Raw genomic sequence first — 15,000 nt, forward strand, 5'->3', positions numbered from 1 at the left:
TTGAATAAAATGAACGATCATAATTACATCTTGCATAATTGTATCTTGTTTAATTGCACTTTGTCGTTGATAAGCCGTGCAAGTATCAATGGAAAAAAAAAAAGAAAAAAAAATAAGAAAAGGAAATTATCTCAAAAATGAAAAACTTATCTTTATGTGTCTGTTCAATATAATGAACGATCAGAATTGCATTTTAATGAATTAGATCTGATTAAGCGTTTCTCTTCGTTTCATTATATAAATCCTCGTAAAATAAATATTATAGATGTAATTTAAAAAAAAAAAAAAAAAAAGAAAAAAAAAAAGAAAAAAAAAATGTGTCTGCAATATATAAAAATATGATGTGTGCATATGTGTGTTATGTGACATCGTATTCACAAACTTGTAACGTAATCGTAATAGATAATCGATAATATTAATTCGATCTTATCCACGATAATGGTAGTTAAAAGATCATAAACGATAATTCGAAGAAACAAATATTTTATTTGTTTCTTCGATGTTCCATTATTTACGAAAAAGGCTAAAAAATCCAAACTTGCTTTCTTTTTTTTTTCGTTTGGGGTTAATTGCATAGCACTTGGTCTCGAACGACGAGACCGTTGCTATTATCCATGTACGTCATCGTGTTATCACTCGTGTAAATAAAATGCGGTCACGTAATTATCAATCGGCCAGATATCAGAGGGCCAACCAAAGCCGTTCTTTTTATATACGACGACGTTATATATATATATATATTTTTTTTTTTTTTTAATCGTTTAACATTCCTATCGTTTCTTTTTTTCTTTGCTTTTTATTTCTTTCTTTCTTTTTTATTTTTTTATTTTTTTTTTATTTGCCTCTTATTAAGAATCTCTCTCTCCTTCTTACCTCTCTCTCTCCCTCCCTCTCTCTCTCTTTCTCTCTCTCTCTCTCTCTCTCTCTCTCTCTCTCTCTTTCTCTCTCTTTTGTTTTCTTTTTTCTCATAGAAGTCCAGTGGAAAAGTATTGTCAATTCTAAGAATTGTTTTCGCGATATATAAATATTATCAATACTTTTCCCACGACTTCTTGACTCTCTCCCTTTCTTTCTCGCTCTCTCTTTTTCTCTCTCTCTCTTTCTCTCTCTCTCCCTCTCTCTCTCTCTCTCTCTTCCTCTGTCTGTCTGTCTGTCTCTGTCTCTGTCTGTTCGTCTGTCTGCCTGTCTCATCCTCTCTCCATTAGAAATAAACATCTCGAATAATCTACACATGTACATACATATCTACGTATGTATGTATGTATGTATGTTTGTATGTTAAAATCATCGTAATGCGAGATCTATATCGCGAAATGATTTTTCTTATGGGTGCAATTTGATGTAGTAAATATTCGATTTGATTGTCAAAAACTTTCACGGGAATTTTTTATTATTATAAGGAACTTACGTATAAATATTACATATAAATTTTGTTTGATATATATATATATATATATATATATATATATATATATCATTATGGATTATTTTATATACTTGCTGAAAGAAAACGTATTCGTGGTACCAGTTATTTTGGCACGGGTGTGAAACAAAGCTGATAGAGAAGAAGAGATAGATACTTAGGTAGGGAGAGAGAGAGAGAGAGAGAGAGAGAGAGAGAGAGAGAGAGAGAGAGAGAAGTAGAAATAGAAAGAGAAAGAGAAATTCGAGTTCGTACTCTGACGTCAAATGATCAGCACGCATCGGAGCAGTGCCCTTTACTTTGAAGCAGACAGGGTACGGGGGTTAAAGGGGTAGAGCAACGACATTACCAAACAACCTCCTCCTCCTCCTCCCTCCCCCTTCTATCAAATTCTAAATTTAGTTCGGTTGCTTATGAATGGAGCTTGGATGCGTCTGCTGTGATGTGCATATGTGTATGTGTGTGTGTGTGTGTGTGTGTCTGTGTTCGAGTTAACCCTTTGTTTCTCAATTGCATAGATCCAAAAGAAAGAGATTAAAGAGAGAAAGAAAGAGTGATAATTAAGTTAAATATTATACGTTCATTATATTGTCAAAGAATTTTACGGATTAAAAAAAAAATATATATATATATGTGTGTATGTGGGTGTGTGTATATGGATGTGTATATACAGATAAATATGCATATTTATCATATGCAAAGCTTTAATTCGTGTATCGTATGTTGGTGTATATTATATACGTTTAATAAAAATGTGTATCAACCATATGTTATACTTAACATACATATTGTAAAAACAAATGTGTACATAGATTGTATAAATATTTATATATCTTACTACATTATAATACATATTTTAGTTGATACATATGTTTATCTATTGCTTATACGTGTTTAATACACGTATTACAGCTGTATATATATATATATATATATATATATATATATATATATATATATATACGTTTATTTATTTATTTGTTTGTATGTTATAATATCATATTATAATATATATTTTTATTATGTCACACAAATTTTTATTTATATCTTGTACTTGTTTTTATAAGCTTATTACAAGTTTTGCATATAATAAACATACATGCAATATATATATATATATATATATATATATATATATACATACATACATACATATAATTAGAAATAAATATATCTTACCGCATTATAATACACATATTTTGATAAAATGTCATACGTGTTGATATACGTATTACAGATTTGCGTAATGATACATCTATTTATATACACTATACATGCATACATATATACATATATATATATATATATATATTTAATATCTATACATACGTAATAAGCGAATGATTAACACTGACAAATCGTGCGATCGTATTTCGTCGATTCGTATTTAAATAAGATTTAGACGATCTTGTTCAAAGTATAGAAGATTTGAATATTCACGTTAGAATTGATATCAATGAAGACACGTGCGTACTAAATCGACTTATTTCTAAATACATATGTACCATGTGTGGACCCACCCACACACACACACACACACACACACACACACGTAAATATATATATATACACATGTAAATATGTATGAAATCATGCGTAATGATTGATTTTACGTGTCGCCTCAAGAAACGGTGAAAAGAACATAGTAGGCGTGTCGAAAGTGGGGAGATGAAAGGAAGGGGAAACGGTAAAGTGGGAGACTAGAAGAAAGAGAGAGAGAGTGAGAGAGAGAGAGAGAGAGAGATGTAGAGGAGAGGGAGAAATCGTAAATAGAACACGTAAGTGTGTATGTACGTACGTACGATCTAGTCCAAGATCTGTTCTCGGTAGGATAAGGATGGATGATCGTTCTTCAGTCATTTTCTCGTCTCCTTTGGAACCATTCCATTCGTCTGAGCAACAAGAATGTCGTCGAATTAAGAAATCGTTGACACCGTCCAAAAGAGCAGACTCCTCTTTTAACAAGTTATCTTCTAATAGTAATTATCTTGAAAATTTGTCTGAAAGGAAAATTTTCTGTTTTACTTTTTTTTTTTTTTAGGTTAATCAACTCCTAAAAGAGACTACTCGTAGAATGATTTATTTGAAGTACGAATTTAGAATGTTTTTGCATAACTATGGTTATATTTAATACTTAATATATATATATATATATATATATATATATATATATATATATGCATTATGTGTGTAATATATGTAATCGTGTGATAATTATACATTGAGGTTAGGATTGACCTTTTTTTTATTTTTTCGTTCTTTCTTTCTTTCTTTTTTTTCCGTTTTTTTTTTCTTCTCTTTCTTTCTTTAGGTAAACCGAATTTATAGGTAAACCCATAGGATTTATTTATTTATTCGTTTCATGCATTAGTCATCGAACACGAATTCCAACGTTTGCGTAACGAAATAAAATACTATTGGTACATATGTATTTATGTATGTATGTATGTACATACCGATCGAAATTTAGATTTATTATTTTTAGAAAAAGCCGAACTAATGAGAACCCATAGGATTTATTTATTTGTTTCATGTATTAGTCATCGAGCATAAATTTCTTTCAAAACGTTTGCGTAACGATACGTATAACTGATACTAATAATAATATATTGAAATTTAGGTTGCTTTTTTTCTTTTTTCTCTTTTTTCCTTTTTCTTTCTTTCTTTTTTCATTTTCCTAGGTAAACTTAGTTATAGAAACCCATAGGATTTATTTGTTTCACGTATCTATTAATCGATATATAATATTTAATTTATATATATATATATATATATATATATATATACATAAATATATATAATAATTGTAACATTAATGCGTAGAAATTTTTCTTGATCTTTTAATTCTAAAATCAACATACATACATACGCTAATACATACGTATCAGGTAACTGATACTGAAGGACGAAATTTGCTCTGTTTACATTTTTGTTATTACTTTTTATTATTATTATTTTTTTTTTTTCATCTTTTTTTCTTCTTCTTTCACACTTTACGTAAATAGATACGACAAGGAAAGAAATCCTGATGTTTATATGCGATACGTAGGAAAAATATTATATAGTTTTGTAATTGCGAATACATTTGGACTCTTACGTAATCACGAGTGTAAAAGAGAAAAAGAGAGAGAGAGTGAGAGAGAGAGAGAGCGAGAAAGAGAGAGAGAGAGAGAGAGAGAGAGAGAGACAGACAGAAGGGTGGGGTGGGGAGTAATAAATTACGCGGAGATTTGTTGTGTATACATCGTTATGAAATTGTAGGCCAACTAAAAAGCACTAACACCAGTACCAATAACAGCACCAGTAGCATTAACAGCATCAAAGAGAAAGATAGAAAGATGGAGATAGAGAGCGAGAGAGAGAGAGAGAGAGAGAGAGAGAGACCTGGAGAGGGAGAATGGAGTGAAGGGAGGGTTGAAGAGTAGGCAGAACGAATGGTCATCATTCGATGTATACGCGACTTTGCGGAAGTGGTTGGCGTACATTCGAACATGTAAACGCGGTTTGTTATACGATGTTGGTACAATTACGGTACAATGTTGGTACTCTCCTAGGTAAATATTCCTCTGGTATAAATACAGCTTTACTGGCAGAGAGAGAGAGAGAGAGAGAGAGAGAGAGAGAGAGAGAGAGAGAGAGAGAAAGAGAGAGAGAGAGAGAGAGAGAGAGAGTAAGAGAGAGATAGAAGATCTAAAACGGTCATTGGTACGGCGAACGGGCCGCCGCTTGCTCTCTCTGAACACTTGCTATACGGATGTATACGTGCGTTTAATTAACGCGTCAGAGGAAACGGTGTTACGTTACCTATACTATTATACGACGTTTACCCTCTTCCTCTCCTCTTTTCCGTTCCTCCGTCCTCTCCGCTCATCCATCTCTCTCTCTCTCTCTCTCTCTCTCTCTCTCTCTTTCTCCTTAAAGATCGCTTTTCATGAAAGGAGAACGGGGCTTTTAAGAATAGAAAATCATTAGGAAATATAGTAAGTTGTTTAGTGAAAAAAAAAAAAAAAGAAAAAAAATCATCGTTGAAAATAATGTCGAACGTTCGTTCAATGAAAACGCGTTCGTTTTATTGTTTAGAAATATAGAAATAGAAATCAGGCTTATTGTTTAATGGATAGATTAGGAAAAAATAACTTTAGTGAAAGGATACGAGTCGCTTTTAACGTTTATTAATAAAATCAATATTGAAAATGAAATGATAATTTATTAGATTATACGATCGATCCATGTTATTTAGAAATAAATATAAGAGATAAAAATCGTTATCTCGTTATGATATTAAATTGACAATGATAATTATTAGGAATAATTACGTTACGTATATTAATGACGAATTATTATTTATTTTCCTTTACTTATCTTTCGTTAATATTTCGTGATAAAAGTTTTCTCTCATAAGGTGTGTACGCTTATCGATATTTATATCTTATTCCTTTTTTTTTTTTTTTTTTTTTTGATCCTGTAAGAAGAGAATAAATGTTGCCGATAAAAATTCTCATATCGTTTATAATAATACGCGTTAAGTGATATATTTAATTGATAATTAATAAGAATAATTACGTTCGATTATGAATTATGTGTTATTATTTATCTAATATCCTATCTCATTTTTCGTTAATTTTCAAGAGAAATATTTAAAGGCTAGAAATATATAGAAATATTTAAATATTAATATATATATATATATTTTTTTTTTTTTTTGTATTTTTGTTGATCTTGTTCGTAAAAATAAATACTATCGATAAAGACCTTAATCTCTTTATAATAATATGTGTTAGACGATATTAATTGACACTGATAATCATTACATTCAAAAATTATATTGAACGATAAATCAATTATCTGAACGATCTCTTTTATCTCTTATTCTCTTCTAATATAATTCTAAATTCCCGAGAGATTATTTCTATCGCAAAATTTTTTTTTTGGTTATTATTGTTCTCAAAATAAATAAATAAATAAATAAATAAATAGATGTTCGATAAAGAATGTCATTGTCTCGTTAAAAATACCTAATAATACGAAAGATTTTAAATGATTATCGTTTGATATCATTGATCAAAATATTATTAAACGATATTGTAATTGATTTGATCGATTCCTTATCTTATTATCTCTCTTTTCTTCGTTAATATCGAAGATAATAATAATTTTACAATAAATTTGTATATTGATATCGTTCGACATGTATCGATATTTATTTAACATTTATTTGTTGTCGGAATAAATTTGGAATAAAAATCATTACTCTTGTGTTATATAATAATGCGAAAGGTGTTAGACGATTATTCGAATTAAGACTGATAATCATTAAGAATAATTACATTATACGTTTCGTCATTTATCTTATCATCTTTACACGAACATTAGTTTGTTTATTTTTTTTTTTTCTTCTTTTTTTTAAGGATAAATCATTAAGATGTAGATGATTTTAATTGCTTATAATTTATCACTAATGTCCTTTGAGATTAGATCATTTCGAAGGATCGGCGTATAGAATAAAAATCATACGTTACGTTGTTTTCATTGCGATAATAGAAATGTGCTGGATTAGATGATATAACCGAGGCTCGTAATGAACTTTTCACATTTTATATTGGATGACAATAACAACAATAACACAACAGCAACAACAACAACAACAACAACAACAACAACGACAAAAAAGAAAATAAAAGGCAAAAAAAAAGTCTCCATTGTCTTCAATTCTCCGAGATATAACGTTTATATTTAATTCAATGGTATAGGTGTGTGGATACATTGTGTGTGTATGTGTGTATGTGTATATGTGTGATGATAAGTTATCGTATATGTTGGCCTGCTTTCGGTGACAAGCCGATTGACCAATGGGCATATTCTCTTTCGATTTTATTGACTTTTAATTGGTCGAAATACAGACAGTTTGGAAACCTTGCAGTTATCACGAATATATGTATGTATGTATGTATGTATGTATGTATGTATGTATGTATATATGTATGTATGTATTGCCCGTTAAATATCGTTTCTCTCGTGTCAAGTAGGAAAAAATTAAAGGGAGAGATTATTGATCGATGAGAGATCATCCTTCATTGTTATTTGAATATTTACTTCACTTCGATCCACGTGTTCGCGGAGGGATTAAAACGTGCGATCCGAGATTATTAGTGACGATCGGTTTAATCATTATTAATGAGCCATTCATGTGAATACTAATTGGATCTATAAGGATATTTTTCATAGTGGAATGACTTCACCATTTTTCCACCCCCTCCCCTCTCTCTCTCTCTCTCTCCCTCTCCCTCCAACCCCATTCGTTTATTTATTATTACACCATATTTTATTATATTAGATTTTACATTATTCATTTGCCTTTTATATTTCATTCTATATTTTATTCTATATTTTATTTTGTATCTACTACTCCCTTATATTGCTAGATATATACTTATCATTTAACACAAATACCCGTATATATATATATATATATATACGTGTGTGTGTGTGTGTGTGTACATACGTAGATAGATACACAAATATAATCCTTTTCGTAGATTTATTTTTCGATGGTCCAAAGCTATTTAATTTTGCAAAATTCAAAGATTATTAATAACGGGCTTCGATGATATTTGACTTTCTGTGACGTCATGTCGTTCGTTCGTTAGATACACACACGTATGTATATACACATGTGAAAAAGAAAAGAAAAAATGAATGAATGAATGAATGAAAGAAAGAAAGAAAGAAAGAAAGAAAAAAAAAAATATTATCAAACGATAACTATCATAAGTATTTTTTCTTCTTCTTCTTTTTCTTTCTTTTTTGGTTTTCTTTTTCTAATGAAATATTTACACGGTTCCGATTCAAGCGATACTATTAGTTCTGTGTTATGAGTTATGCATAAATTGTGAAAAAAAAAAAAAAAAATAAAAAACAAAAAATAGAAAAGAAAAATAAAAGAAATCGTGAAACGTGGAGGAACGCGAACGTTCTTACGTGAGGAAAAAAAAAAGGAAAAATAAAATTATTTATTTATTTCTTTTTTCTTAGAAAAAAGGTTTTCGAACTCTCCAAAAAAAAAAAAAAAAAATTTATCGCGTGGGTTGGATGGTGCTGGGGGTGGTGGGGGATGTGTTGTAATGTGAGATTGGATGAGGGTGGTATGTCGAAAATTCATAGAAGAATATCTCGTGATATATTTGAGATAATCTTAGCGATAGGTCGATGTATCCAGTGGCTTTCTGTGTTACGAAGATGCGAGTATTTGTATGTACGTATATACATGTATATATGTATGTATATATATATATATATATATATATGCACGTACATAAATACATATTTATATATGTATGCACGTATGCACGGATTTATTTCATTGGCGGTTGCCCCTGGACAGTTTTATCTTCTTTATGTTCTTAGAAAGGGGTTGAATATAGACGGTTGTTGGCTCGAAAATTTTGGCCGGTTATGAGTGCACCTTGACGTATAGTAAATTTGAGATTTTACGTTCATTCGTTATTATTATGGTGTCCAACTTTTTAGATGGAAAAAAAAAATATATATATATATACATGTGTGTGTGTGTGTGTGTGCGTCTGTCGTCCATTTTCTCTTTATCCATCAAATGTTTTTTCTTTTTTCTTTTCCTTTTTTTTTTGTCTCTCTTTTCTTTTCTTTTTTTTCCCTTCCAGAAATCATTGTCATCTTTTATCCAATGAAGATTTTTGCTTTATTTTTTTCTCTCTCTTTTTCTCTTTTTTACAATATTCATTTTAATCGATTAAAATTAATTTTCCGAACGTTAGATTTGCGTATTAGCGAGAAAATGCAAGATTTTGGGTTTGTTTTTTTTTTTTTTTATTTTTTAATTATCAACGCAAACGTTTAAGAGTCAAGTCGAGTAATTTTTATTAATTTGTTTTTTTTTTCTTTTTTTTTTTTTTTTTTTTTTTTTTTTTTTTTTTTTCATTCATACGTTATAAAAATATTACGACGTTCCAATGAAAGATCTATAATAACCCCCTTCCCCCATCTGCCCCCTCTTTTATTAATTTATCTTTTTGTTTTTATTTATTGATGATCCTCACACAACAACAACACTGCAACAATTGTTTGATTCAATGAAATTCATTGAATGTTACGATTGATCGTATGCAAAAAAAAATATTAAGGAAATCATGCAATAACATTATAATGAATCGTTTGATTATATCTGCGTAACGAATTATGATTTCATGATTATTCTTTTTGTTTTTTCTTTTCTTTTTTTGTTTTATTTCATTTTATTAAAAAAAAAGTACAACGAGTCGAGAGAATGCGAAAAAGAAAAAAGAGAGCAAGAAGGAAAGGAAAAGAAAGAAAAGGAAAAAGAAAAAAAAAAAGAAAGAAAATTCTATAAAAGGATAGAAATAGATGACAACCCTTTGCCCCGTCTCGACCTTTCCCTCTCATTTTTTCATCCCTCTTCCCCTCAATTCCCCCTCGTCCCCTTCAGAGAAGAAAAGGATTGATATTCGATAAAAATGAACCATAGTGATATACCATTGGATATGATTGTATGATAGTAGAAAATATCTATCCATTCATTTATCTTTCTATCTATCTATCTATCTATCCATCTATCTGTCTATCCATCTATCTATATATCTATCTGTCTGTTTATATGTATAGAATAAATGTGGTAAAGCCTGTTATTTAGATCGAAATCGTTTGTCGTTATATCGATAAAAAGATCTTCGTCGTTGTTTATTGCGATATCAAAAGGAATGAAAAATATTTGTTAGAAATGTCGATTATTTTTTTCTTTCCTTTTTTTTTTTTTTTTTTTTTTTTTTTAATATTATTTTTGTGCTTGCTTTCTCCTTTCTTTTTTCTAATTTTTTTTTCTTTTTTTTTTTTTTTTCTTTTACTTTTATCTCCAAGAGAACTGAGACAAAAAACTGTGGAAAGTTTAAAAGGGGTAGTGCGAGTGGAGGGGAGGGGTTCGGGGGATGGAAGGATGATGGAAAGGAAGGCGGCGGCGGCGGCGGCGGCGGCGGCGGGAATGAGGGAGGAAGGGTAGAGGTTAGAATAGTTAAAAAAAAAAAAATAAAGAAATTAAAATTAAATTTGATGTCTAACGTTTAAGAGGAATTAAAATTATGAAACAATGGGAGAAAAGAGATATAATAAAGAATGGGGAGAATGATGAAGGATGACTGAAGAAGAGAGAGAGAGAGAGCGAGAGAGAGAGAGAGAGAGAGAGAATCGGTTACGTTTATTGTCGAAATTACAATATGAACTTGATGTAACAATTTGAAGGAAATCGTGATGATGGACGCGAGCATGGACTCGTTTGAACACTTGATTGATAAAAGCGCGCGAAGTATAATACATACATACGTTTTTCTTCTTCTGTTTTTTTTTCTGTATTTTTTCTTTTGCTTTTTTTTTTGTTTCGTTTTGTTTTAATCCCTCTTTTTCCCTTTTCTTTTTTTTTCTTTTTTTTTTTATTTTTTTCTTTTCTTTTATTTTCCTTTTTTTTTTTTTTTTTTTTAACATGTGCGACGAGAATGAGGATGACGGACGAACGTAGAAAAGCTCTTTGAAGCCGTACGTCGCGGTTGGCTTTGACTTCTGAACTTTAGAAGCTTGAGAGAGAGAGAGCGAGAGAGAGAGAGAGAGAGGGAGGAGAGAATGAGCGAGAAAGAGATAGTATGAGAGAATAAGGGAGAAAATGAAAGAAAACGAGAGAGAGAAAGAGAGAGAGAGAGAGAGAGAGAGAGAGAAAGAAAGAGAGAATAGTAGTAGTAGTAATAGTAGGAGAAAGCAAAGAGACAGAAAGATTGTGAATGCGGAGTCGTTGATGGCACGGAATGAAAGAATGCCGATATGAGTATAGTATTTTTAGAGTGCTCGCCGATATATACGGTAGGGTGCTCTTTCGAGTACCACGCACGAATAGGCGAGAACTCACAAGCCCCGATATGATGTGTCGGCATCTCTCTGAAAGATGTTACCTATATTTTTCACGCCTTTTCTCTCTCTCTCTCTCTCTCTCTTACTAATAGACTAGACCATGCGAGCAAGCGAGAGAGAGAGAGAGAGAGAATATCATCTGAGTATATGTGTATGTTTGTGTGTATAGGAAATCGATAAAACACGTTCACGGCCTTGTGTCCTTGTATTTTAAATGTGTACTATGTGTATGTGTGTGTGTGTGTATGTATATATATATATATATATATATATATATATAAATAATCACAATATATGTTTACATGTGTTAGCTCAACCGATGACGTAGTAGTTTTCTTTTTTCCTCAAGAATGAGATTACTTACGGTGGTTGAACGTTGTTGGTCTTAAGAAATATTTCTCTTCAAGGGAAAAATATATTCTCTATAAATTTCTTATTTATTTATTTATTTATTTATTTTTTTTTTTTTAAAGATTATCCGTTGGAAAAAAATTTTTTATATCATCTCTCGATCGAATCTCTTTAGAGATATTTGATTTTGATTAGATTCGATCTAGCACATATTTTATATATATATATATATATATATATATATATATATATATGTATATATATGCGTGCATTCATGAACGTTTAGTTCACGTAAATCATATAGGGTTACTAATTTCTATGTATATTATTAATACAAAGTTATATATATATCTGTTGTATGTGTTTAACGATACTGTTTAATCCAATATTCGGATAATCGCAGGTCGGATAATTGAAATTCCATTATGATGGTGCCGTCAAAATTAGGTATTCCTTACAATACAAATATTGACGTTACAAATAGCAGACATTTTGTATATAATCGATACGTTTCGATAATCAATACTCTACGTTGATTTTGTTGGATCAATGTTTCTCAAAGTGTCTTGTGCTTAATTCCCCTTCACCTCTCAGGGGGAAAATATAAAATTAAACTTTTGGATGGGTGGTTGATTGATTGGGAGATTGGGTTATAGTGAGGAAGGGTTTAATTGAACTTCAAAAAAAAAACAAAAGAAAACGATACAAAAGGAACAGAAAAAGAAACATAGAAATAAAAAGAGAGAGAGAGAGAGAGAGAGAGAGAGAGAGAAAGAGAGAGAGAGAGAAAATTCGAAAATATGCTCGATATATGATAAAGCTCTTGAAATCTGAAATAATAAATGGGTATCTAATATTTAGAATAATCTTTACATGTAACAGTTTACGTAAACAAATTTTAATATGCAAATTTGGATACATTTTTATTTTTCGCTTTTCTTTTTTTTTTTTTCTTTTTCTCTTTCTTTTTCTTTTTTCTTTTTTTTTCTTTTTTCCTTTTTATCATTTTCATATTACGAAAGATTCGATCAACTCCCACCCTCATGGCAAATTCGAAGAGTTCATTAATTCTCCACGTAATTTGGATTTTCTTCGGTTTTGGGTATTTACATATATATACGAATGTACGTACATATATGTGCATATTGTAGAAGCGTATTTACATTTAAACGGAACGTTCGTGCAATTTCAAATGTTCGTATATCTCGCACATTGTGTTCCAACCACCGACGAGTTTGTTCGAAAAATAAAAGTTACGAGTCGGAGCGTTATGATGAAGTCATTAATAAACCGCGATTATATTTGAGAACAGATAATTATGCATACAGGTAGATAGATAGGTAGATAGAGAGAAAGAGAGAGAGAGAGAGAGAGAGAGAGAGAGAGAGAGAGAGAGAGAGAGAGAAATTAAGTTTATCATACCAGAGTATATATGTGATAATAATAAAAAAAGAAAAAATAAGAAATGGACGAATTAATTAACATGTCCTTTAAATTACAACGTACTCGGAAAAATTACAACGTACAAATGAATTCGCAATTATGGAAAGTAAAGTTGTCTTTTTTTTCCCTTTTTTCTTCTTTATTTCTTTTCTTTTTCTTTTTTTTTTTTTTTTTTTTTTTTATCATCAAATTTCGTCAACAAAAATGTTATGATAATTTTCTGTATTCTTTTATCATTATTTCTGTCATAATGTCTCTGATATATCTTTTGTTTATTCATTATCTTTTTTTTTTTTTTTTTGTTTTGTTTTTTTTCTGTTTTATTTATTAAAAGGTTAATGTAAAAGAGACTGACAGAGAGAAAGAGAGATAAAGAGATAGAGATAGATAGATAGATAGATAGATAGATAGATAGATAATAGACAAGTGTCGCTAGTTGATACCAAACGATGATCGTCGTCCTGTCGTCGAGTCGGATCTGCATGATCGATCCATTTCAATGTAACCTTACCTAACTTGACCGAGACCCTGAACGTTGCCAGATGCGATTAAAGTGTTGGACGAGTTCTCGCGATTGTGTAATTGTCTTTGATGCGTAGTATTCTATGCTAGACAATGGTGCAACAACGATCGTCGACTTCGTTTAAATTGTCGCACACCGTTCGATACTTAACGATAGTTATATTTTACAAATAAAAGAATGAAAAAAAAAAAAAAAAGAAAAAAAAAATTAAAGGAGATAAAGATGGAGATTTATTAATTTCCTCGTTCGGTTGACAATTTTTTTTTTTTCATTTCTCTTGTAATTTTTCTTAATCTTCTTTTCGCATTGTCCCACCCCCCCCCCTTTTTTATTTATTTATTTATTTATTTTTTTTTTTTTTCAATATATCTTTTAATATATATATTTATATATGTAAACAATATTTTGTAGATTTTAGATCGAAAATTTTGACATTATTCGTTGCCCAATTTAATATTATTCTATTTTGATGATGATGATGATGATGATGATGGTGATGATGATTTCATTTGAAAGATTCTCTTAACCAATAATTTATTATTTCAAGATAATTAAACGTAATGAATTTTCAATATCCATTAGAATTGAAAATCATTCTTCTTTTGATAGATTAAACATTTAATTGTGATTATTTACAATGAGCGCAATGAATGAATGAATGAATGAATGAATGAATAAATTAATTAATTAATTATTCATGCGATTTTCCTTGTTCGGGCAAAGGTTCTGTATGTACTTTTCTTTCTTTTTCCTTTTCCTTTCTTTACTCTTTCTTTTTTCTTTCTTTTTTTTTCTTTTTTTTTTCTTTTTTTTTTTTTTTCACTTATATCCTTATAAATCAGTGAGTAATTTGAAATGTCATCATCGAGTTTCGTCGAAATAGAGAATAAAAAATTTTCGTTAATTAAAAATCTTCGGTAAATAATAAAATTTGATCGAAACTAGAGCTTTCCATATATATTTCATTTATAAATAATAAAAACGAAAATGAAGATGAAAGACAATGTCGTTCATCGAAATTAATATTTTTGTGACACAAATTCGATTCTTCTTTTTTTATTGATTTTGAATTTTTTTTTTTTATTCGAAAAGATACATATAAAAAAAAAAAAGAGATTCCGTTGGAATGATTCTTCCAACTCTATTATTGTATAACATTTTTAATTGCTATGCGCATATACGATCTATCACTTTCGATTGTTTTTTTTTTTTTTTTTTTTTTTTTTTTTCTTCATAATAATTAATATCCTTGAATGGCATCAAGAAAGATTTATGCTTTTTATTAGACAATATACAATATAAAGAATGTAAGAGATTA

At 29.8% G+C, this 15,000-nt stretch overlaps 1 protein-coding gene across 2 annotated transcripts in view; it reads left to right on the forward strand.

The window, feature by feature from the left end:
- The window catches only part of LOC118440255 (serine/threonine-protein phosphatase 2B catalytic subunit 2), a 203,523-nt gene that overhangs the window by 37,553 nt on the left and 150,970 nt on the right, over positions 1-15,000 (forward strand). The window contains exon 1 of one of the 2 annotated variants that reach the window (XM_035863045.2): positions 3,228-3,402. The exons of the other annotated variant lie outside the window; for it this stretch is intronic. Within the exon in view, the coding sequence (XP_035718938.1) occupies positions 3,261-3,402 (142 nt within the window). The 5' untranslated portion in view covers positions 3,228-3,260. Of the gene's footprint in view, positions 1-3,227; positions 3,403-15,000 lie in introns of those variants that run through there. 2 annotated transcript variants of the gene reach the window in all.

Source organism: Vespa mandarinia, chromosome 7 (genome assembly GCF_050613455.1).
Source record: "Vespa mandarinia isolate Hongniang chromosome 7, ASM5061345v1, whole genome shotgun sequence".
NCBI lineage: Eukaryota > Metazoa > Arthropoda > Insecta > Hymenoptera > Vespidae > Vespa > Vespa mandarinia.